The 24,386-nt window shown below is 51.1% G+C and overlaps 1 protein-coding gene across 7 annotated transcripts in view; it reads right to left on the reverse strand.

Annotated features, from left to right (window-relative positions):
- MYH14 (myosin heavy chain 14) overlaps positions 1-24,386 on the reverse strand; it is a 101,545-nt gene that overhangs the window by 33,073 nt on the left and 44,086 nt on the right. For all 7 annotated transcript variants that reach the window (XM_045077361.1, XM_045077360.1, XM_045077359.1 and 4 more), the window contains 13 exons: positions 19,157-19,252; positions 16,871-16,989; positions 15,494-15,646; positions 15,150-15,323; positions 14,651-14,824; positions 13,171-13,285; positions 9,527-9,714; positions 6,214-6,335; positions 4,535-4,604; positions 4,241-4,401; positions 3,061-3,169; positions 1,028-1,159; positions 167-373 (listed from right to left, as the gene is read on the reverse strand). In XM_045077361.1, coding sequence (XP_044933296.1) covers positions 167-373; positions 1,028-1,159; positions 3,061-3,169; positions 4,241-4,401; positions 4,535-4,604; positions 6,214-6,335; positions 9,527-9,714; positions 13,171-13,285; positions 14,651-14,824; positions 15,150-15,323; positions 15,494-15,646; positions 16,871-16,989; positions 19,157-19,252 — 1,820 coding nt within the window. The remainder of the gene's footprint in view (positions 1-166; positions 374-1,027; positions 1,160-3,060; positions 3,170-4,240; positions 4,402-4,534; positions 4,605-6,213; positions 6,336-9,526; positions 9,715-13,170; positions 13,286-14,650; positions 14,825-15,149; positions 15,324-15,493; positions 15,647-16,870; positions 16,990-19,156; positions 19,253-24,386) is intronic.

Raw genomic sequence — 24,386 nt, forward strand, 5'->3', positions numbered from 1 at the left:
GTCTTCCATTATTTGAACCAAAGGAGTATTCTTTGGGCCTAATCACTTTGAGTTGAGTTTTCTGCAAATTCATGGCCCAATGAGACATGGTTTGGAGAAGCAAAGATTGTCAGGGTAGACAGAAGGGCATGGGGTGAGGTGGTCTGTGGGCACACAGGGGCCAGACCTGTATATGCTGTTGCAGCCTCTTCTTGTCACTCTGCAGCTGGCGGCTACACTCCTCCTCCTCGCCCACACGGGCCTCCAGCTCGGTCACCACCAGCTCCAGCTCCTGCTTGCGAGCTGCCAGCCGCCCCCGTGTCTCCTCGGCCTCGGCACACAGCTCTGCCTCTGCTCGGAGCTGCTCTGCCAGGCGGGCCCGCTCCTCTTCCAACTGGGGACAGGGTGGGAGGTCAGCACTCAGCAGGCAGTGCTCCCAGAGCAGTCTCCGTGGAGCAATCCAAGTCCCTCCTGCCTTCTGCCTCCTGATTTGCTTTGACCTTTGGGACCTGGAGGGCTTTCCATCTAGGTCCCCATCTCAGGATGACCTCAACCTCCTCCCCCACACAGTCATCAAGTCAGACCCCTAGGTGCCTCCCTCTCCCCCACCTCCCTTCTCCCCAGAGCTTGAGCCTTATCCTTTCCCAGTGAACTCTCTCCAGCCTCCTCCCCGGCCTCCCCGCCTCCAGTCTTTCCCTCTCCAGGCCACCCTCCAAATAGCCCCGGAGAGGCCTTTCTACCATCTCACATTTCATTTAACACTCCTACGCCTAGAAATCTAACCAAAGGAAATAACTCAGTAAAAGCAAACAGGAAAATGCTCCAAAAAGGGTTTTGCTTCAACATTACTTAGAAGACACCAGAAAAACATGGTCAATGGAAAGCTCACCGCCTGTCTTCCTCTCTGCTTGCCCCGCCACAAGGCCGCCCCTGGCCTGCCCCTCTCCAGTCCCCTGAGCATCTAGGATCTGCAGGAACCCCGCGCCTTGCGGCTCAGTCGGGAGCCCCGCCCCCACACCCTGGCTCCGCCCCCGGCCCCGCCCCTTACCTGTGTCAGGCGGCCCTGGAGCTCACACACCTCGCGGGCACTCTGCTGCTGCAGCTCCTGCACTTTCTGCAGCTCCTGTGCCCGCGCCTGCAGCACCTCGTCCTGCCGGGTCACCTGCAGCAGCGGCTTCACCTGAGTCGGGGGAGGGGAGAGGTAAAGGTAGGAACGGCGGGCTCCACGTGGCCCGGGAGCAGAGTAAGCACTGGGCGGCAGCTCGGGAGCCACAGGGCAGCGTGTTCATCCATGGATCCGGGATGGGAACAGCCCCTGCGCTACGGGGTTTTCGCGATGGGTGAATGAGCTGACACGACGAAGAGCCTCGAACAGTTCAAGGCTAAGGCCCGCAGTACAGGCACGAAATGTGTTCCTCCTTCGCTAAACTAACGGGGGGGGGGGGGCGACGAGATGCCGGCGCCGCCCGCTCTGTAACACAATGTCCCTCAAAGTCAAATCCCAGCCCCGAGGGAGGGATGGGAGGGATGCACTGTCCGTGGTGTGACTCGGGTCAGTGGCACCGAAAGGACACACTCCCCTTTTGCTGAGCGGGATCCCCTCTGATCATTGCTGTCGCATGGCTGGCTTCCTGTTCGGTTCCTCCCAACTCTCCTTGGTTCTTTCTCTAATCATAGTCTCTTCTGCCCTAGCTGGTGGCATTTATCACGGCTATAATTTTATATTCCTCTGAGATGCAGTCAACCCCTGGGGCAGGCCAGCTTTCTCCCATGGGGTGAGCAGGACTTTGTTTTTATTCACCATTTTATCATGATCCCCCAAAGGTGACTGGCATATAGCAGGTGCTCAAGTGACACTGGCTGAGGGCCCAGAGGCTGAGCACTCTCACACCGCACTCAGAATTACACTGAATGGCTGGGTTTTTTGCCTCCAAATTTTGACCTTCCTTCCTCCTCTCCAGTTTCTCACTGGGGGGACACACTGCCATGCTCACAGGGGTCTGATGACCCGGCTCTGCCCCTCTGCTCCAGGCGGGCGTGTGATTACCAGCCTGGCTTATGGGATGTGTTGTGACAAGTCCTTGGGTGGTCAGGTCACATGACCCCAGCTGGCCAAGGGTGAGTCAAACCTGAGAATCTAGTGGGAGCTTTGGGACAGAAGTCCATGCTGGCCTAACCGGCCAGGGGACAAGTCTCAGTGGACTGGTGGCACCCGTGTGAAAAAGCCTACAGGGCATCACCTGGGAGAAAAAGCCAGATGGGAGACACAAATCACTTTGATATCACTGTTTGGGCCCTTGTGGCATAAAGGGTTGACTCAGCGGGCCTGGGCTGTCCAAACCCTGCCTCTGTCACTGAAAGGCCTGGCCCTTGCCTGGCTCCTGGAAGATAATCTCCAAGCTCTTGGAACATTCTGACTGATAAGATGGATTTTGTTACCTGGGGTTCTTGGCCACCGTGGTATCAACTTGACCTCTGGAGAGTCTGGAGACTGAGTGAGATCAACTGCATGGCGGGGATCAGCCGTGCCTGTGAGACTGAGCCCTAATGACAAGCTTGGACACTGAGACTCGGGGAGCTTCCCTGGTTGGCAACAGCCCATATGCATTGTCACACACTGTTTCTGGAAGAATTACGCACTGTCCACATGACTCCGTGTTGAGAGGACAACTGGAAGCTTGTGCCTGGTCCCTCCTCTGTTCAGTGCTCCTTTTCCCTTTGCTGACTTTAATCTCTCTTGCCTTTCACTGTAATAAACCACAACTTTGAGGATAACAGCTTCTCTAAGCTCTGTGAGTCCTCCCAGTGAGTCACTGAATCTGAGGGGTTCTCTGGGACCCCTGACTCAGCCCTGGATCCAGCTTTTCCTGAAGCTGTCCAGAATCTTTTACTCATGTTGGTTTGAGTCAGATTTTGGGGGTCTCTACCAAAGAATCCTGGTTAACAAAGGTTGAGCTGATTAGTCCCATTTTACAGATGCAGAAAGTTGAGGCCCAAACAAAGAAAACCACTTGCCCGAGCAGCCCTGGACCCAAGGTGCTGTCTCCTTGCTGCTCAGGTTACTTCCCCAGGTGCCCTCACCTTGATGAAGAGCCGCCACCACTGCCAGTGTCTCAGCTTGAGGTAAGCGGCACAGTTTCTCTGCATCACACGCAGGGCGCTCTGCTGCTGCTGCCGCTTCTGGAAGGCTCTGAGAGGAGAGAGAGGCGGGCAAGGGGGAGAGTAAAGGCTCAGCTCTTTTAGGCCTGTCCCCTTCACAAGACAGCATAGCTCCCTTCACTTAGTCAACCATCGTTAAGAGCCTCCTGTGTGCAAACGCCCTCTACGATTGGCAGGTCCTGTTGCATACAGGCTGTCAGTCCTTCGACCCTTGACTCTCTCGGCTGTGTCCCCTGCTCTCTGTTCCCACAACCCTAGTTCAGGCCTCCTCTTCCCCCGCCTGGACCCTTACCCCAACCTCTCAGTCTCTTCCCCCCAGTCCACCCCCAACCTGTCTTCTGAGGGGGTCTTTCTATACCCCAGAGCTTACCCTCCCCTCCCCTGCTCACAGCTCTTCCATGGCTCCCCAGCACCCCTGGACAAGTTCCCTGCCGCTCAGCCTGGTGTTTAGGGGAGTCCTTTATTCTCTGATCCTCCCTCTGGGCTGTTTCAAGGGAGAAGGAGACTGTCCTACAAACTTCTGACATTCCTGAGACGTGTCAGGCTCTCGTGTCCCTGGGCCTTTGAACCAGCTGTCGCTCCTGCCCGTAGCACCTGTCCCATCCTCCTTTGTCTCTCTGGTCATCGGGTGTATGACCTGAAGGCAATTTGGTCTGCTGCAGGGTCGCCACACTTCACATGGGAGACCATCAAAGCTCCAGACTGTGACATGTGCCCATGTACGTCTCCCCGTCCAGAGTGGAGACCCTTGAGGCACTGGCCGGTAGGGTAACCACCACGCTCTGTTTGCCACAGGCTTTCTTTAGCCCTGAAAATCATGCACCCTGGGGATCCTCCAGTCCCGGGTGATGCAAGACGGTTGGTCAGCCTATAGCCAAGCCTAGCTCCTCCCTGTGTCTCCAGCACTGCTCAGCACCAGACCTGGTCTACAGGGACCCTCGGGGACTGTAGAAGCAAGAAGTCTGAGCATCTGGTGACTCCACCCCTTTGTTTCCCGGCCCTTCCACTATTTTGGAGGCCCTGACCCCTGGAGCCTCTGTTCAACCCTTCCCTGCCCCCGCCCCCAAGCCTTGGCCAACAGGACCCAGGCACGGTGCCCTACTTGCGAGCTAGGTATCCCCGGGCGGCTGCCTGGAAGGACACGATGATGTCTGTGACCTTTAGGTCCCGCTCCTCTTCCAGCTGGGCCAGGACACCTGCCCGGAAGAAGATCTTGCTCTGTCCCACACGGTAGAGGTTGGAGTCTAGTTCTAGGGCCTGGATCTGTGAGGGGTTGGAGAGGGGTGGTGAAGAGGAGGGACAAGGAGAGGGAGGTCCCAGCTCCCCTCTTCCACTGCCAGGGCCCCTGTACATGCACACGTACACACCCACAGCCTAGGCTCTGCCCCATACTCACCATCTTCTCACAGGCCTGTTTCCCATCCATAAAGCCCTTGGGGATGGCATTGGGCGTCAGGATCTCGTATCTGTGGGGGGAGGGGAGGAGTTACATCACGCTGTCACAGCTCCTGCCATGGCCCACACTGCGCTCCAAGCGACAAACAGCAGTAACGATGATGATGATGATACAAACAGTATGAAGAGAGAACATTCGAGCGTTTACAGAGCACCACACCCTGGGCTAAGAGTGTTAATACTGCCAATGGCAGCACTGGCTCTGGGAGCTGCCAAACTTGGACACTCACCGCGAGCTGATTATGAGGGTTCACCCCACCAGCACCACTGAGATGCGGAACATGGCGGGGCTCAGAGTGGAAAGGTGAGAACGCCCGCCAGTGACAGCTGCTGCCTCTGAAGACTTATTATTGGTCAGGCCCTGAGCTAAGCACTGGGCGGCAGCTGTTTCTCAAGCTCAAAGCGCAAATAAAACGGGATACGGTTCCTAAACACATCCCTGCTGTGCCCTTCCCTGGATCTCGACATTCCAGAAAACATCATACACATTATAAATACAATGTATACACACACACATCATAGACATAATACATGTCCTATGTTAATACAACTTATTTTATGACCGGTGGTTGAGAAACGTGTGTGTGCGCGCGCACATGTGTATATCAGGGTTGCTCAGTCACCAGGGGTGGGTTATTAAAATGCAGATCCTAATTCTGTAAGTCTGGGGTGGTGTCTGAACATGTGCATATCTGACAGGCTGTCCAGTGACACTCATGCTGCTGGTCCCGGGGACCACACTTTGAGCAGCCATCTCAGAGCTGCACTGTCCAACAGAGAAGCTGCTGGCCAAATTTAACTGCTGAGCCCTTGAGATGTGGCCCGGCCAATGGAGGAATTGGATTATTGATTTACTTTTGAGAGAGGGAGAGCGAGCACACATGTGCACAAGCAGGGGGAGGAACAGAGGGAGAAGCAGACTCCCCACTGAGCAGGGAGCCCAAGGCTGGGGTCGACCCTGGGACTCCAGGATCACGACCTGAGCCAAAGGCACATGCTCAAGCAACTGAGCCATCCAGGTGCCCCAGTAACTGGATTTTTAATAATTTCTTTTTTTTTTTAGAGAGAAAGAGAGCACACGTGTGCATAAGTAGGGGTTGAGGGGTAGGGAGAGGGTCAGAGGGAGAAGAAGACAGAGAAAGTCAAGCCAGCTCCACACTCTGCACAAAGTCCAATGCTTGCCCGATCTTATGACCTAGAGATCATGACGCGAGCTGAAACCAAGAGTCATAAGCTTCACAGACTGAGCCACCCAGGGGCCCCTATGGCTTGCTGCTTCTTCTTCTTCTTCTTCTTCTTCTTCTTCTTCTTTTTTTCCCATATGACTTGCTTCTTAAACTCTGGTATTTTCTGTCCTATCCCTTCCTATTGCATTTGTAAAGAAATGCAGCTCGTCACCCAGGGACTACCACAGAAGGCAGTCTTTCCCTTGGGAGCGCCCTAAGCCGGGTCCTGCTCTCCCTTTCCACAGAGGAGAAAGCTGAGACAGGAGCCAAAGCAACTTGCCTGGACTCCCCAGACTCAGAAGTGGCAGTGGGGGGATTTGGATGCAGATATGGGGAGGGGGGAGGGGGAGCTTCTCAACCCAAGCCCCACCCCGCGGCGCCCCACCGCACTCACCGCTGCCGGAACTCCTGGAAGAGGATGCGGTTGGGGAAGCCCTGGCGACAGATGCGGATGCCCTCCAGGACGCCGTTGCAGCGCAGCTGGTCCAGCACCAGCCGAGGCTCCAGCTTGCCTGCCTGCAGAGAGCAGGGCAGACACACGGTGTTGGCGGCGGCCACATGGGGGCGCCTCGCACCGGACGGCAGCCGCCTGGGGAAACCAGGGCTGGCCCTACCGGCAGGTCAGAAATCATTGGCGATTTCGCACGGGTCAACCTATAATTTCCTGAGCACGTACTGCCCGCCAGGTAGAGATGCCTGCCCTGGGGGAGTTCATTGTCCAGCTGCAGAGGCTGACAATGAGGACAAGAAATTAGTCACTAAGTCAACGTAGTAGGACGGGAGCAACAAGTGTGTGCTGAGGCAGAAAGAGCCCCAGGGAGGGCGGGGAGTGCTGAATTTGCATGGGGGATAGTTGGTGAATGGCCTCCCTGGAAAGGTGATGTGTAAATAACACCCATGCATCAATATTTTGGAGTAGCTAACTTCTGTTGCCTTTTTTCATTTTAAATTGCTTCTAAAAAAAAAATCTAAACAGTACAAAAATTTAAATGACATTCTTAAAGAGATCTCTTATCTTGTCCAGGCCCCCAGAGTGGGAACACAATCCCCAGTTTCTTTTCTCTCTTATCTCTTTCTCTTTCTTCCTTCCTTCTTTCCCTCTTCATTCTTTCTTTCCCCCTCTCCTCCTTCCTTCCCTCCCTTCCCTCCCTCTCCCTCCCTCCTTCCTCTCTCCCTCCCTTCCTTCCTTTCTTTCTGTAGGCCTCACACCCAGCATGAAGCCCAATGCCCCAGGCTTAAACTCATGACCCTGGGATCATCCTGAAATCAAGACCTGAGCTGAAATCAGGAGTCGGACTCTTAACTGACTGAGCATCCCAGGTGCTCCACAATCCCCAGTTTCTTATAGAACCTTCTAGATCAGTTGTTCTTCAACCCTGGCTGTAAACTAGCACCCTCTGGGAAGCTTTAAAAACAAAACAAAACACCAAAAAACCAAAATCCAACATCCAGGCCACAGTCCAGAATAAAACGTGAATGTCTCAGGAGGGGTATTAAAACACAAGAACCGCCATTCTGGATCTTTTTATGGGGCCACTGAAGCATATATATCTTATATTTATGCAACTGTCAAACATTTATTGAATATCTGCCAAGCACTGTTTGAGGCACTGGGGACTCAACAATGAAAAAGCAGATAAAAGTCTCTTCCCTCAGATTGTTAATGTTGTGGCAAAACGGATTTTCCTTTTATTACTATAGGTGTCCCCCTTTCTTAGCAATAAGGCTTCACTACTGTGGGAGAGAACTAACTCTCCCCTACAGCTTTCAGTGGGATACTGGAGCCACACATGGTCATGTGACCCAGGCCTGGCCAATCACAGTATGTGGTTCTGGGGTAGGCACAAAACCCATCCTAGACCAATGAGGGCACTGGGCAAGAGCCCACCTTTTCCTCCAGGGTTGCTGAACTGGGAGAACCAAAGTTGGGAGCTACTAGGGGCTCCCTTGCCACCCTGAGGGGAATAAGAGAAAGAAAGAGAGCAAAAATGAGATACCTTCAGAATGAAGTCAACACAGAGCCAAGCAAAGGAAAAAGATCCCTGACACCCCATTTGCACACCTGGATCCAGCTATAACTGAACCCCACCATGGAATTTCAATCATGTGAGTTCATACATTCTCGTTTTTGCTTAAGCCACCTTAGTTGACTGTCTCTCAATCAAAACAGCCCCAAGGAAATAGCTGGAGAGAGCTGTAGTCAGAAATGATAAAAAGGATGGTCTCACATTGATGTTTTCTTCCCTCTTCCATCCCACTCTCTTACAAAATATTGGGCAGGCTTGAGTGTGGGAGGTGTCAGGAGGGCCAAGAGATGGATTACATGAAAAGGGACTGAGAAAACACATAAATGTGTAGTATTTTGTAGGATCCAAGTTTCTCACTATTACACACACACACAAAGAGTTACAAATTTGTATGAGGAAAAAGTTACAATGAACTTTGGGATATTGAGAACTTGGCACATTGGTGTGAACTCAGAGATTTCCATATGTAGAGATATTTATAGAAATCAATATAGATATAAATGTGTGTATACGGGGGTGCCTGGCTGGCTCAGTCGGAGAAGCACATGACTCTTGATCTTGGGGTCGTGAGTTCGAGCCCCACGTTGGGTGTAGAGATGACTTAAGAAAAAAAGTATGTTTGTGAATGTTTATGCACTTGTGTGTATATACGAAGCTGTTTGCTGAGAAGTTCTAATACCGCTGAGCATACCTAACACCCAGATCCTTAGATTCCAAACACCATTCAGGGAAAAGAACCAGGGCTCCTTGGAGAAATGGGTGAATCTATGCACGGTATTTCATCAAATACAAGCCTCCATCAGTTGCAAAACATGCTGTTACTTTATATACTGTCAAGAAAGACCAACTCCTGTCAATCATCCTCTGACAGGCCATTGATTGCAGGCCACCCCCCCTAACTTCAGAGATGCTAAAGTGTGAGAAATAAATGTATCCTAGATTTGATAGGATATAGTATCAGCAGACACCAGACACACACACACACACACGCACACACACACACAGGAACTATAGTTCCTATTTTCTGAGGACAGGAGAAGCCTTGGGCACTTATTGCTGTATTTCATTTTCCACCCATATTGACCCTTCTCTACAGGGCCCATTCTCTGATTGTCCTAACAAGAAAACCTTTTGGTGGCCTGGGAAGCCAGGCATGGTCTCCCTACCCTGACATGACACCCCCAGCCCCAACAGCCTTCATTCCATCCCCTGTACCTTTCATGCCCCAATCTCCCACCAGACCTTTGCACAAGCTGTTCTCTCCTCAGCATACCACTTATCCTTCATGGCTCAATCACCACCTCCTCCAGGGAGGCTTCCCTGACTTCACAGACCAGATTAAACTGTAGGGGATACCTACCCCTACAAATTCAATCGGACATTCATTATGGTTGCTCAGTTGAATGTCTGTGCTCCCTCTCAGACTGTGAGAATAGGAGTTGGCCATGCTTTTCTCTCAAAAGTATCCCCAACACCTGACCCTTAATAGGTGCTCAGTAAAATTTAAGTCCCATGAATTGAATGAGTAAGTTTTCCTAACGGAGCACTGAGCCTGGGAGGGAAAGCGACTTGGTCAAGGTCACACACCCAGTCCGAGGTGAGCCAGGCTCCAGCCAAGGTCAGTGGCCAGGCCTTTACCTGCTGCCGGAGTTGCCCCCCCTTCCCAGGCTGATCACTCACCCTCTTCTCATGGTTGGGGACGATACAGCGGACGAAGCTGGGGTTGGTGTTGCTGAGTGTGGCCATGAGGCGGCTCAGGGACTCCTTGTAGAGCTGTCCCACTGTTCGGAACATGCCCCGGCGGGGGCGGCCCCCTGGTGGGCCATCCCCAAGGCTGCTCACCTGCTCCAGCCCCACGATGCCCTCCACTATGGGAAGAGGAAACAGAGGCAGAGGAAGAAGGGGGTCAGGCGTCAGTTGTAGGTGGCCTGGTTAAACCTGGTTAAAGTTCAGGGATCTTGTCCTTGCTAGGACCTGGCGCTTTACATATGAAACACTGCTAAGATAGGTGTTGTCAGCCCCCTGGACTGCTGTGTAAACTCAGACAGGAGGCTCAGAGAGGTGGAAGATGGCACCTGAGGCCACACAGCTTAGAAAATGCAGCTCTAGGATTTGAACCCAGCCAGGGTGAGCCCTCAAGGACCCTGGCCTCTGACCACTCATCTTCTCAAGGATGAGATCTCCATCTCCACACTCCTTATCCACAGGTGCCGATGATGACAGCACAGGCTTACCGAGCACTTCCTCTCTGCCTGGAAGAACCATTCCCGTTTTACAGGCAGACACAGGGTGCTGGAGATCCTGAACGCAGCTTCTGGCATTTTTTAGGAACTTAAAACGATGTCCCACTAAAAAATGTAATAAAGCCTGGGTTTTATGTGCAGTGTGTCAAAGAAGACAGACTGCCTTCACCGAACCAATTTCCCAGTATGGTCTGATCTTGTCATTTGATGGTGTCACTTCAGCTAGTGAGAAATACCTCCTCCTTCCCCTCGAATTCTGTTCTAAATCCTGCCAGGTTTCTGCAGGTGGGGTGGACCCTGACGTCCTGCAGCCCTCAATAGGGAGGGTCAACCAGGTAAATCTGACTTCCGGGCAGGGCCTGGTGTGCAGTGGGGCTCACCTATGGTCTCTTCCTCCCCAGATTTAATGCTCCCTCTCACTGCCAAACTCCCAGCTACCATCAAAAGGATAATGAAGTTCTTACAGCATGGAGGAAAACAGAGGATCTGGGACCCGAGGTCCCAGGTTCAAATCTCAGCTCTGTCCCTTAATGGCTGTGTGACCTCAGGCAGGTGACATAACCTCTCAGGACTTCAGTGTCCTCTGTATCATGGGGTTAGTAGTACTAACACCTGCCTCTCTGGGTTGTTCAGTGGATTCTAGGGCTTCGTAATCGTAAACGGGCTTTGCACATACTAAGTGCTTAGTAAACACCAGCTGGTATTATCATAATTGCTTGTCCCCTTACATGCGGTCTAGTTAGAAGGCATGTGCTGCTATGGAAAGTCTGGAAACTGCTGAGGGAAGCGCCAAGGAAGGGGGAGAAAGGCAAGAGTCCTCCACGTGGAGGAGAGGGGACAGACATTCAAAGTCAGGTACCCGGTCTGACAGGCCCACCCTCCTCGGCCGGCAAATCTCACCCATGGATGCACAGCAACACCCACCCCCTGACGGAGAAATGGCAGAGCCGCGCCTCCCTGAAGATCCTGGGGGTGACAGTGGGAAGGAGCCAAGAAAAGCGAATTGCTGGAAACCCCCATGTTCTTGGGGGGGGAGGTGAGGACAGATGAGGGGAGGGGCAGAGAGATGGGGTAGGAGATGTAAAAGGAACAGCAAGAGAAGGGAGGAGAGAGAGGGAAGGTGGCAGAAAAAAAAGAGAGCATTATTAGTCAACAGCACCAGGCAAAGCAGGAGGGAAAACTTCAGTGCTGACCGTGAACTTCTAAAGCCAGGGGGATTGTCCCATTCGCCTTTGTGTCTACCACTGAGGGCAACAAAGGTGACTGAAAGGATGAACGACCTTTATGAGAATTTAATGCCAAGGGGGGGAAAAAAATCTCTCTAGAGGTTAAATCTGTCTGTTTCATTACGTATTCCTTTTTGCCCTGGCTGCCAGGTAGCTCAATACTCCTCCCCAGTTTGTTGAGGTTGCCTCTCTGAGGAGAGCCTGTCTCATTCACCTTCCCCCCTGGGCTACCAGGACGCTGAGCACCCGACTCTGAGCTCAGGGAAGCTGTCATAGAGATTGATGCACAAACAGCCACTGTCCCTGTCCCTCCCTGTGACTTGCAGCAGCTCCTTGAGTCTGGGCTGTTGTGATTTGCTTTGTTCAGGAGAGTCGTGGAGGAAATAGCACTGTGCCAAGTTTGAGTCCAGGATTCAAAAGGCTTCCCAACTTCCACTTCACTCTTGAAACCCCTGGGGGGCTGGGCACCTATGAGATGTGAGATGTGAGGGATCACAGTGGTGGGGGAGCGTGCTGTGTCCTTGAATGGGACACAGTTTTTGAAGAAGTGTCAGTGTGTTGGTGTGGAAGGATTTTTCAGGCTGAAGAGAGGATGCTTGTTGTGTAATCTGCCTGTTACTGGACATCAAACCCTGCTTGTCGGTCTATCATGTATAAACCACGCAAGACACCATCATCAGATCTCTCGGTCTAAAACCAGCTCACCACCATTGAGGCACCTCACACCCTTTGTTCCATGAGTTCGTCTGGGAAGCACACGTTTGCTTATTTTGTTCTCTTGTCTCATTGCCTGGGCTGGCACTCAACTTCACTTTTCATGTCAAGAAAAAGGCTAAGGCAAACTGACAGATTCTGGAAGCCTTGAATTGGGAGAAACCAAGATGCTGGTTCCACTGGTTGTTAAAATCACCTCCCCTTGGGGCACCTGGGTGGCTCAGTGGATTAAGCGTCTGCCTTCGGCTTGGGTCATGATCTCAGGATCCTGGGATCGAGGCCCGCATCGGGCTCCCTGCTCAGCGGGGAGCCTGCTTCCCCCTCTCCCTCTGCTGCTCCCCCCAGTTGTGCTTTCTCTCCTTCTCTCACTCTCTGTCAAATAAATAAATTCTTTAAAAAAAAAAAAATCACCTCTCCTCTAAGGATGGAGAGTGGTGGACAAGGTTTGGAAAACTACAGGGTTCACTCCAAAGACATTCGGCTTTTCTGCCCGTGCCTCCCAGAAAGGCCATTCCAGAAAGACTGATGGCTAAACCCACATGAGCCTTGTTGCAGCAGGAAAGCTCTCCCAAATGACATTGTGATCTGTCATTCCTTTCTTCTTCCCTGGGGGCCCTGATGGGAACTTTGTGAGAGCCAAAAAAGCAAAGCCCCAAAGCTGACTAATCTATAAAAACACCATGTTGCTGAGTTCTCTTGTGATTAATTCTTGTTCAGTCAAATCTCTTGATTTTTTTTCTTTTTTAGGGATTATATGCTATCTACAATGAATAACTTTCTCTCTTCCTTTATAATAGCAATATAGTTATTTCTCTTTCCAGTCTGATTGCAGAGGCTAGTATTGCTAAAACCATGTTTCCCAGCAGTGCTGACTATGGGCACCCTCATCTTGTTTCTGATTAAGGATAAGTGTGTTTTGTCACTGAGTATGATACTGGCTTAAGACAGCAACTAACCAACCACTCAGTCACTGATTGGAAGCACTACCAGGAGGCCGTCTGGCCTGCCCGCCTCAGTTCTGCGTCCGAGCAGACAACTTCCATTTAGAACTTAGCATCTAGAGCAAAGGTGGTCACACTGTGGGCTGGGGAAAGGGATGCACAGAGCTCCAGGGACAGGGCCTGGAGAAGCTGGCCCTCACCATCTTTCCAGATCTCTGCCGTTAGCTTGTCTGTGCTCAGGTGGAGCAGGGCAGCGACATTGTCATTCAGAGGGTCCATGTTCTTCATCAGCCACTCGTTGGCCTTGTAGTCGACCTGGGTGAAGCCGGGCAGAGGAAGGTGGTGAGACTTCAGCCTCATCAGCTCTCCCAATTTCCCATGGAACCTCTCAGAAGCTATGAGAGCACCAGCTCCAGCAGGGTTCCCCATGGATCAGAGAGCATTGGTGCCACCTTGTGTCCATTCCCAGAACTGCACCCTCCGCAGGTAGGGCCCCTTTCCCTCTACTTTCCATGTCTGTCCTCCACCCAGCTGGAGAACCTCGCCCACCATCACTTCTTCCTTATCCATTCTATTCCAGCCACACTGGGCTCCTCACTGTTCCTCAAACATGCAAGCTGATTTCCACCTCAGGTTTACCCCTGCCATTCCCAACGCCTGTGATTCCCTCACCGTGGATTTTCACAAGGCTGGCTCCTTCCCAGTATTTGAGGCTTTGCTCTGAGGCTTCCAGTCAGTCTTGACAGGCACAGTCCCCGACACATGTGCCCCCCACCAGACAGTGGTTCCCTGAGGCCAGGGCTCAGGTCTAACCCACAGGGCAGAGCTGGGCCCCCTGGAGGTCTTAGATGATGTGTGGAAGAGGGAGTGAGGGATAGACATGGAGCACAGAGGTCTCCTGCCTCCCAGCCTCTGTATGCTGTTCCTTATCCCTGGACAGCACTTCCCATCCTTCACCCATTCTTTGCTGGCTGTTACTCATCATTTGAGCCATGGATTGGCAAATGATCGCCCACAGGCCAAATCCGGCCTTGCCACCTTTTTATAGATAAAGTTTTATTGGAATATGGCCTTCAATTATATATTCCTTTATGTATTCCCCAGGGTGTCTTTCACACTACAGTGGCAGAAGAGAGTAGCTGCAGCAGAGACTGTCTGGCCCACAAAACTGAAACTATGTACAGAAGATGTTTGCTGACCCTTGATTTAAATTCCAAATCGAGCCTTACTCTCCTCTGAAACCTCTCCTGGCATTCCTTCTCCCAGCTTTGACACTGCCCCCACCGAAGCACCTAGCAGCATTTTTTATTCTCATGGTCTTTGTCCCTCTCCCAGATCAGGAACCCTGTGAGGGCAGAAACCATGCCCAGCGTGGGGCCCCAGCTTTGCTCAGCACACAAAAGGCATGTCTTTGCTGAATGAGGGTATAAAACGCACATAATTCTCCTTGCAGAGAACTCCTATCCACCCCTCCAAGCCTCCTGGAAATACCACTTCCTGAGCCAGCTTTTGCTGACTTCATCAGACAGCGTGCCTGGTTGACCTTGGGCTTTCCTTGCCCTGGCCAATGTCTTGTTCCGGGGGACATGGTGGGGGGTCCTGCATTCTCTCTGCATTCTCCCTGCATCTGCAGCTGAGTGGTCCCCACCCCTGCCCACAGGCCCCAAGCCCAGCCCCCACCTTGCCCGCATAGTGCAGGACACTGAAGTCAGCCTGGTCCCGCAGGTTCCTTGGCCTCTGGAACTTGGGATGGCCTCCTTGCTCCTGGGCCACCTTCTCTACAAAGGACTTGTCGGTGGCCTTCGGGAACCAGCACTCCTCATCCAGCAGGGCCAGGAGTCCGGGGGGGTTAGCCTAAGCACCAACAAGAAGGGAAGAGGGCGTCAGATCCCCACATAGTGGACACTTAGGTTACCACGAACTTGTAGCTCTTGGAAGAGGCACAAGGACATACGACTGAACATGAGAACGACAGTTACAGTTCTAGCTGCTGACGAGCGCTTTGGTCCAAGCCGGTCCCATGGCAGGCATATCCAGGGCCCAAGCATCTAGTGGCCATGCATCTACAAAGCAGACGCCATCACACACAAGTTTTGAGCCCGGAAGCCCCAGCAGGGCTGGAGGCGGGCCAAGGGCTGGGATCTCGTAGCTGGGGAGGCGGGAGGACCCTCAGGCTCACCGGCCGCTCAATGAGGTCGATGCAGGGCTGCAGGTCGAGGCCGAAGTCGAGGAAGGTCCAGGGGATGCCCTCGCGCTGGTACTCCTCCTGCTCCAGCACGAACATGGTGTGGTTGAAGAGCTGCTGTAGCTTCTCGTTGGTGTAGTTGATGCACAGCTGCTCGAAGGAGTTCAGCTGCGGGGGTGAGGGGACAGGTGAGAGAGGGGACAGAGACCAGGGTAGTGGGGGACGGGGGGGACTGGGTGAACAGACACCCAGAGGGAGGGGGCAGACAACCAGAGGGAGAGGACAGAGAGCCAGGCTGACAGAGCCCTCCCAGCCCCAGCATGGTACCAAGTGCAGACCTGGAAGATCTCAAAGCCAGCGATGTCCAGGATGCCCAGGAAGGAAGCGCCCTGGCGGGGACTGCGGTCCAAGGCACGGTTGAGGCGAAGGACCAGCCAGCGGAAGAGGCGCTCGTAGGTGGCCTTGGCCAGGGCCTCCAGTGCAAAGTCAGCCTGTGGTGGGTGGGGGGGGTGCGGGTGGCACATGGTGAGGGCATGGCCCTGCCCCTGCAGCCCCAGCCTGACCCCCAGCAAGGAGACACTAGTGTGGACTGGGGTCCCCTCACAGCTCATCAAGAATTCTGACATTAATGATAACACCAACCAGTTCAGAGCCCTACTATGCGCCAGGCAGCGTGTGAAGTGCATGGGGCACATCAGTTCCTTCATCCTCCCTGCCCCCAACCCTTGAACCAATTTTGACAGCATAACAGTTAAGAGGTTGGACTCTGGAGTCTGACAACATAGGTTTGAAGCCTGACTCTGCCCCTTAGAAGCTCTGTGGCCTCAGGCATGTGACTAAACCTCTCTGTGCCTCAGTTTCTTCATCTGTAAAATGGATCCCAACAATAGTACCTCAGCTGAGAGCAGAACCTGGTCTCTCACGTGACCCCCAATCTCTGGCCCCCATGTCCCCCACTGTGTCTTCTTCACCCTAATACTTTGTTTCAAGGGGCCAGCCTGGGTCCAGGCAGAGGCCTCTGCCTGAAAGCTGGATTCTGAAAACCTCTAGCATGGGTTCACTTCTCCCCAGTCCCACCATTATCGTCACTTTTCTGGACTATGACAGCAGCCTCCTTTTGTCTCCCTGTTCCCACCTGTACCCCCGGGATCCATTTCTCCATGCAGTAGACAAGGGGATCTTTATAAAAGACAAACCAAAGCAGGTTGCTCCCTGGCTTAAACTCTCACTGGTGTCCTACTGCACTCTGAATAAAACCCACCTCCTTTCTGTGTCCCCTAAGACCCTGCATGATCTGCCCGCTTCCAACCTCTCTGCTCCACTCTCTAGCCTCACTGATCTCCTTGACGTTCTCAATTCGCCAAGCCTGCTCCAGCCCCAGAGCCATTCCTTCTGCCTTGAACTATCTAGGTCCAAACTCAAATATCACCTTGTCAGAGAGGACTTCCCTGGCACAGAAACCCCCTTTTTCATAGAAGGCCTCACTGCTTATATCTCCTTTTAGGATCTGTTCCCTACTTTGGCTAGAGCTCCACGAAGGCATGGTCTTTGTTTCCATCACTAATTTTATCCTAGCACCAGAACCAGAGCTGGTCATGGGGCAATCAGCCAAAGTTTGTTGAGTGAGAGAAAAACCAGCATACGCTGCCTGAAGGCCCAGGACCTTGGCGCCTGGCTCTCCCCGCACCCCTCCTACCCCCCCAAGGCCTACCCACCTGCTCCTTGGTCTGTGCCTTCTGCACGTAGTCTCGGCCAACTTTGATGCGGGGAGTGAGCAGGGCGCGGGAGAAGTCCGTCACCCCCAGTCCCAGGAGGCGGCAGAGCTTCTGTGCAGCTGAGGGTGATAGGCACAAAGGTCTGATTGGCCCCAGGACATGGCAGTGGCCACTGAGTGCAGCAGAGGGGGTCATCCCCACTGCTGGTGGGCCAGAGAAGGGGCCCAGCCTCTCCCACTAGAAGCAATACAATCCTAAAAGTGTGTACGTCCTCTGGGCCAACAATTCTCTCTGGGACCCCAAGATGGGATCAATAATCCCGGAGGCAAGCAAAGACTGGACCAAGAGGATGTTCATTGCAGCCTGGGTGATGATGGAGGAAAACAGGACACAGGTCGAATGCCCAGCAACCAGGGACTGGTTAGGGAGTCAGGGATCCTCCATTTGAACATGTGTTCTGCGGTCACTGAAAATTATCAGCGCTCGTTACATGGTACATTTAAGATGTGTGCATTTCATGATTTGTATGTTCCATGCCAAAGGAACAACTGTAAGCAAATAATGGATACCGGTAAGTGATATGCACATGCGAGCTGATGAGTACACATGTGAACTACTCATGTACATGCTGAAAGGTACAGAAATCTGCAACTTTGAAATGCACCAGACTACAGGATGGATGACCGATGTGTGGAAAGATACCCAATAAACCAAGTGTAGTAAAATGTTAATGGCAGAATGTAGGTGGTGGATATCTGGGGGTTTGCTATGAAAATTCTTTCTACTTCTCTGTATGCCTGGAGATTTGCTGATATAATTTTGGGGGGGAAAGCTATTGGAGTAAAAACCCATGGAAGTGGCCAATAAATAAATATTTAAAAGCAACTTGTTTTTCCTTATTTTTATAGGGGAAAAAATGCATAAAAAAAGGTATTTGAGAAATGTTTTCCAGCTTCTGTCACTTCCATAACGGGAAAACGGTTACTACAAATGCTCAGCTCCAACAGAAAAGAGAAAGGAAAAGAACACATCTAGAAGGAAAAACACCAAATTAAATAAACAGTGATTATTTCTGAGAGGCGAGCTGATGAGAATTTGCATTTCTTTCTTTCTTTTCTTTTTTTGTTCTTTTGCTGCAATTGCAGTTTCTAATTCTTCTATGGTGACTTTGCATGATACAGAAGGTATTTAAGAACTCTAACAGGGGCCTGAAGAACAGCAGGGAATGTGTACAAGGGTGCTCTGCCACGAGTCACAGGAATGTTCTGTAGGCTTCTAAAGCCTCCGCTGTGTCCTCTGGCCAGTGGACGCCTTCTCCAGTGAATGTTTGCAAATGCAGAGAATGAAACACCCAGCAGTTCCCAGGAGATTAATTATGTTGACATATGGTTCTACCCATAGACCCCACAGGAAGAAACCCCAGTAGCATTCTAGTTAATAGCCCGGAAGCATTACCCTCAGTGCATTAAGGGAAAAAAGCAAATTTCAAAATGGTCTACAAGCTCTGACCCCAACTGCACAGATCAGAAAAATGAATGAGCAAGCATGTATGGCACACTTGCTGGGCATGTGAACAGAGCCCCCGAGTGCCACAGAGGGTGCCATTGATCATGGGGGAGGGGCCCCTTTCTCATATCTTCTGTGGTGGTACAGCTTTGGAAAATGAGCCCCTAGGATTTTATGGATGCAAAGCTCTTGCTGTCTTGAGGGAAAAGGGGCGAAGCATGATTCCATTTCTCTGACAATTATTTCTACACAGATATGGACAGAGAACAAAGCCCAGAGAGAAATACCCCAAAATGTTGCACTACTTACCTCTCAGGGGTATGACTGTGGGTCATTTCCCTGCTTTTATACTTTTCTGTTTTGCTAGATTCCGCCCCCCTACCCCATCCAGATTGTATTATTTTATGACCATAAAGAAGCAGAGCTATTTCCATTGGATAAAAAAAGAGTATCAACTATAGTTCTGCTTTTGAAAAGCAAAAAAACGTATATATATGGCAAGCACAGAGGCCAGGAAGTTATAAGCCCAATGCCAATGGCAGTTTTCCCAGAGGGGCCAGGATGAGGGGGGATCTTTGGTACACTGGTGCTGTTCAAACCTTCAGCAGGGAGGACACCATTCAGAATCAGAACAAGAGTAAGCGATGACATTTTGGTAAAGGATCAGCACAGCCTGGAGGCATGCCCAGCTGGGGAGCGGGGAGTGGTGTCACGCTCTGTCTGGTGGGAGGAAGGGGAAACACTGGGTCGGATGGGTGGACTGCAGGCCGGGTAGGATACCTGTGTTGTCAGGCATGGAGGCTTGGTCGTTGTTCCGTTCTCTCTTCAGGACGATGTTGCCAAACTGGAGAACGGCTGAGACAATCCGCAGCATGGCTATGGGATAGAGAGAGAGAGAGAACAATGTCATGGGGGCTCCAGACCCTATTGTGTGGGCGTAACTAGCCCCTTAGAAATCTAGCTTAAAAACCCTACATCAGGGGTATCTGGGTGGTTAGAAGTTGTACTCTTGATTTCAGCACAGGGTCATGATCTCGGGGTCCATGGGATCGAGCCCCACCCTCAGCACAGAGGACCTCCCTCCCTCTCTCTCTGCCCCTCCCCCACCCGCTTGTGTGCACACGCATGCTCTCTCTCAAATATATAAAATGATTTTTTCATAGTCCCAACTTTTAAAATAAAATCTTAAAACAACAACAACAACAACTCTATGTTAAATTACACCACCGCCCCTCAGCTTAAAATCCATCTGTGACACTGGGCAGGTCTTAAAACATAAGAACAGATACATGAATTCTGTATTTTGTATTCAAGGCTTGCTTTAGCACCATTTGGTGTCTGCTTGTGTCCATTTCATAAAGCAACACACAGAATATTTAAAAGGATGTGTGGAAGTGAATTAAGAAAGTCTTGGGCAATGTGGAAAGATTTTCCTTTTTTAAGATTTTATTTTTAAGTTATCTCTCTACCCAACGTGGGGCTCAAACTCATAACCCCAAGATCAAGAGTTGCACGCTCTAGCAATGGAGCCAGCTAGGTGTCCTAAACAGGAAAAGATTTCTAAAATAGCAAGTGGAAAATGTGAGGTGCAGAATAGTATAGACAGCATACCACTGTCTACGTTTTAAAAAGGCAAAAATATACAGTCGAGTCTCCTTATTTGCCAAGTTACATTCTTTGTAGTGACCATGAACATGAATTTACTTATGGGAAATACGGGGCTTTGTTCCTGTGAGCCTCTAGTCACATTTTCCTCAGCTGATCACTACATCACCTTGTTTTATGCGTGCTTCAGTTCAAAGATACCTTATCTACTATACAACATTGCTTCCGAAACGTTGAACTCACGGCCAACAGCTGTCTGACTCAAGCCTGAAGGATTTACACGTTTTCTCTGTGAGACACACTACAGCCTTCCTGCACTTGGGAATGCTAGCCAGCATTAAGCACTAAGCATGGGGGGCATTTTAGACGGTGAAGCCATCAATAAGAAAAGCAGGAAAGACGTGAAAAACATGGCACTCAGTAGCAGGTGAAAAGGAGACAAGGTCATCAGGTTATGGTATGAGCCGAGACAGGAAGGCAGCACACCAATTTGCTGAAACTCAGCTGCGTATGCGCTGGACCGCTCCAACTTTCCACCCCTGTGTGAGTGAGACGATGATTGTAAAAGCACCACGGGTGCTCTTTGGGGGTTACGTATAAATTTAGCGAGTAGGCAAAGTCGCAAATACAGAAACCGCAGTAGAGGACGGACTGCGCTTGTTCGTGAATGGATAGTGCTGCCCCCTAGAGTACATCTCAGGAACTCCCGGTGTGGGTTGGCGTGACAAGGGAGGCCAGGGGGCAGTTTCTGGGGTGTTTCTGGATATCACAGGGTCGCGGCAGGTTGGGACCCAGATGAAGAGGCCCCCCGCACCACAAAGAATTTGCCACACCCTGTGTGACCCTCAAATATCCCACTGGACATCTGTGTCCGTGAAATAATGGCCTATAATTACCGGAGTCAAATCCCAACTGTTTTATGTATAAACTCAAGTGTTTTGTGTTTGGTTTTAATGCACAGTGGATTCTGGGGGACATCTGTCTGGCTCAGTCAGTGAAGCCTCCGACTATTGGTTTTGGCTCAGATCATGAGCTCAGGGTCATGAGACTGAGCCCCACGTTGGGATCTGCACTCAGCGCAGAGTCTGCCTGTGATTCTCCGCCCCCACCCCCACCCATCTCTCTCTCTCTCTCCCTCAAATAAGTAAATAAATAAAATCTCTTTAAAAAATTACACAGCAGCTTTTCCAGGAAGGTAGCCACTGTGAAATCTGAGGAAAGACTGTGCTTGGTTCAGGGTTTTACCAGACTTGGACATTGCCTCAGAACTCCCTCACCTCCGACAGGGAAGCAGCTCATGGCAGGTGAGTGGCCTGTGTAACACACCCGCCTCAGGCTGGGTCTCTACTTGTGGCTCTCGCGGCGACACTACAGATTGACGCCAGTGCCTAGCCACCCCACTAAGGACGCACTCCGGAACAGGTTCAAACAGACACTGACTTATTCTCACTCACTCCATGCCAGGTCCTGTTCCAAACACTTAACAAATACACTTGTTTAAACTTCCTAACAACCAAGGGAAGCAGATCCTACGGTAACATTTTACAGGTCTGGAACGGAGTGAAACCCCTTCATAGATGGGGAAATCAAGGCACATTCTGGGAGCCATCTTGCCCGAGATCATCGTCAGCAGCAGAGCAGAGGGGCAAATCCAGGGTCTGAATCCTTTATTTTTTTAAAGATTTTATTTATTTATATGATAGACAGAGATCACAAGTAGGCAGAGAGGCAGGCAGAGAAAGAAAGGGAGAAGCAGGCTCCCCACCAAGCAAAGAGCCCAATGCAGGGCTCGATCCCAGGACCCTGAGATCATGACCTGAGCCGAAGGCAGAGGCTTAACCCACTGAGCTACCCAGGCGCCCCTTGGGGTCTGAATTCTTAACGGTGGTGCTTTTCTTTCCTCCCTCTTCCAGCATGAAATTCGAATAATGAGTACAGAAAAGCACGCAAATCACACGGGTCCGGCTCTGGTTTTTACAAAGTAAATGTACCTGTGGAGCCAGCCCCTCAGAAGCCACCTTCCCTGGGACACCTGAGTAGCTCAGTCAGTTAAGTGTCTGTCTTTGGCTCGGGTTATGATCTCAGGGTCCTGGGATCCAGACCCCCGGCGGCCTCCTTGCTCAGTGGTGAGACTGCTTCTCCCTCTGCCTCTGCCTGCCACTCCCCTGCTTGTGCTCTCTCTCTCTCTCTCCCTCTCTGGCAAATAAATAAATAAAACCTAAATAATAATAATAACAAAAGTAGCCCCCTCCTGGCCACTCACTGAACATGGACAAATTTCACAACCACTGGGTAGAGTAGAAGAAGACAGACATGAAAGCACACATGCTGAATTTGTAACAAAATTCAGAAACAAGTGACACAGGGGCGCCTGGGTGGCTCAGTGGGTTAAGCCTCTGCCTTCAGCTCAGGTCATGATCCCAGGTGCTGGGATCGAGTCCCGCATCGGGCTCCCTGCTCAGCCAGGAGCCTGCTTCCTCCTCTCTTTCTGCCTGACTCTCTGCCTACTTGTGACCTCTGTCTGTCAAATAAATAAATAACATCTTAAAAAAAAAAAAAGAAAGAAGGGACACAATTCAACGCTGTTAGACGCCAGAATAATGATCACACTGCCAGTGAGGGGGGGCAGTTCTTGCGATGGGAAGGGGCACAAGGGGGCTCCTAGATGCTGGTTATACATGGCGGTCACTTGCAGAAAGCCCCTGAACTGGACGCTTAGGCACTGGGCGCATTTTTAGGTGTCTTCGCTTCTACACTGTCTACTTAGAGAAAGGGGGTGAAGGAGGGGGAGGGAGGAGCACCCTCCTGGGGGTTTCCTGCCAAAAATGTGTAACCCGAATCCTAACTGCAAGGATACACACCCAAGTTGAGACAAAACAACTGGTCTGTAATCTTCAAAAACGTCAAGGTCATCAACGATAAGAAAGAATAGTTCCAGGCAGATGGAGAGCACAGTGTGCTAGGTACATGTACTCCGGCCGGGGGGAAATGCGTGTGCATGTGTACACATGCATGTGCGTGTGTATGTGTGCGTGCACCCGTGTATGTGTCATGAAACCTTTTTTGCTCTAAAGTACATTGTTAGGAAAACTGGCAAAAATCCTGTAAAAAACACTTTTGCGTGTTATAAGGGACATTACTGGGACAATATGGTCTATGAATGGGGATGCTAACAGTGCCAGTGCTCTCAGCTCCCAAGACAGTACCATCCAGTGGCTGCATATAAAAATATGCAGACAGGGGGCGCTCGGGTGGTTCAGTCGGTTGAGCTTCAGACTTGATCTCTGCAAAGGTCTCTATCTCAGCTTTGTGGGTTCGAGCCCCCAGTCCGCTCTGGGGGTGGAGCCTACTTACAATGTATGGACAGACTCTGCAGGGTGGTAGGCGCCGCGGGACAATCCCTCCCCGCCCCCAGAGAGGTCCACATTCCGAATTCCCCACCAGGAAATGTTACCTGGCAGAGCAAAATGGACTTCACCAATGTGACTGGGGAATGCTGAGATGGGAAATGAACTCTGGATTACGCAGGTGGGCTCTAGCTAGAGGGTCCTCATAAAAGGGAAGCCGAGGGAGAACGCCACGTGAGCAGAGGTTACAGGGATGTGCTTTGAAGTCAGAGAAGGCAAGAAAAGTGATTCTCCTTTTGAACCTCCAGAGGAAACCAACCCTGCCAGTGAAGACTGGTTTTGGACTCCTGGCCTCCAGCATTATAAGAGAATCAGCGGGTGTTGATTACCGGTCACAGGAAGCTAATACAAAGGGTAAAGGGGAGTCTCATTGTGCAGAAGTTTCCCGCACGGAAGTTCCCCAGTACACCTGTGCCTTTGTCCCTGCCTCCGCTCCTTCCTCCCGCCTTGTGGGACCATCACCCACCCTTGGCCTAGAGTCTGTTGGGGTGTGGCTGCATGCTTGTCCACACCCCTGTTCTCAAACTGCTCAGAATAAGTAATTAGAAAGACAGACGGGAAGCAAATGTGGCAAGACGTTAGCACCCGAGGAATCTTAGAGAAGAGCGCAGCAATGTTTTGTACTCTTTCTGCAACTTTTCCATAAATCTCAAAGTATTCCCAATAAAAAGTTTTTTGAACAAACCCTGAAAACAGAAGGAAGATCACTGGCCTTATGGCTTCAAGACACCTTGCTCTGAGGGACACGTGGGAAACTGTGGACAGAGGTAGCCCGGGCCTGGGAGCTGATTATATAGTACTGATTATATTCTTTCGGAGTTTCATACTTGTTAAAATGTCAGATCTTGTCCAGAAAAAAAAAATGGCTGTTAAGAAAGGACTTGGTGTCTAGAATTAGTGCAATTGTACATTCGCAACAAATGGCTGCACTGTACACTTGACAATGGTGAATTTTACGGTACGTGGATTCTCTCTCAAAGGACAAAAAAAAAAAAAAA

The sequence above is a fragment of the Mustela putorius genome, unplaced genomic scaffold (genome assembly GCF_011764305.1).
Source record: "Mustela putorius furo isolate JIRA1106 unplaced genomic scaffold, ASM1176430v1.1 tig00000196_pilon_pilon_pilon, whole genome shotgun sequence".
Taxonomy (NCBI): Eukaryota; Metazoa; Chordata; class Mammalia; order Carnivora; family Mustelidae; genus Mustela; species Mustela putorius.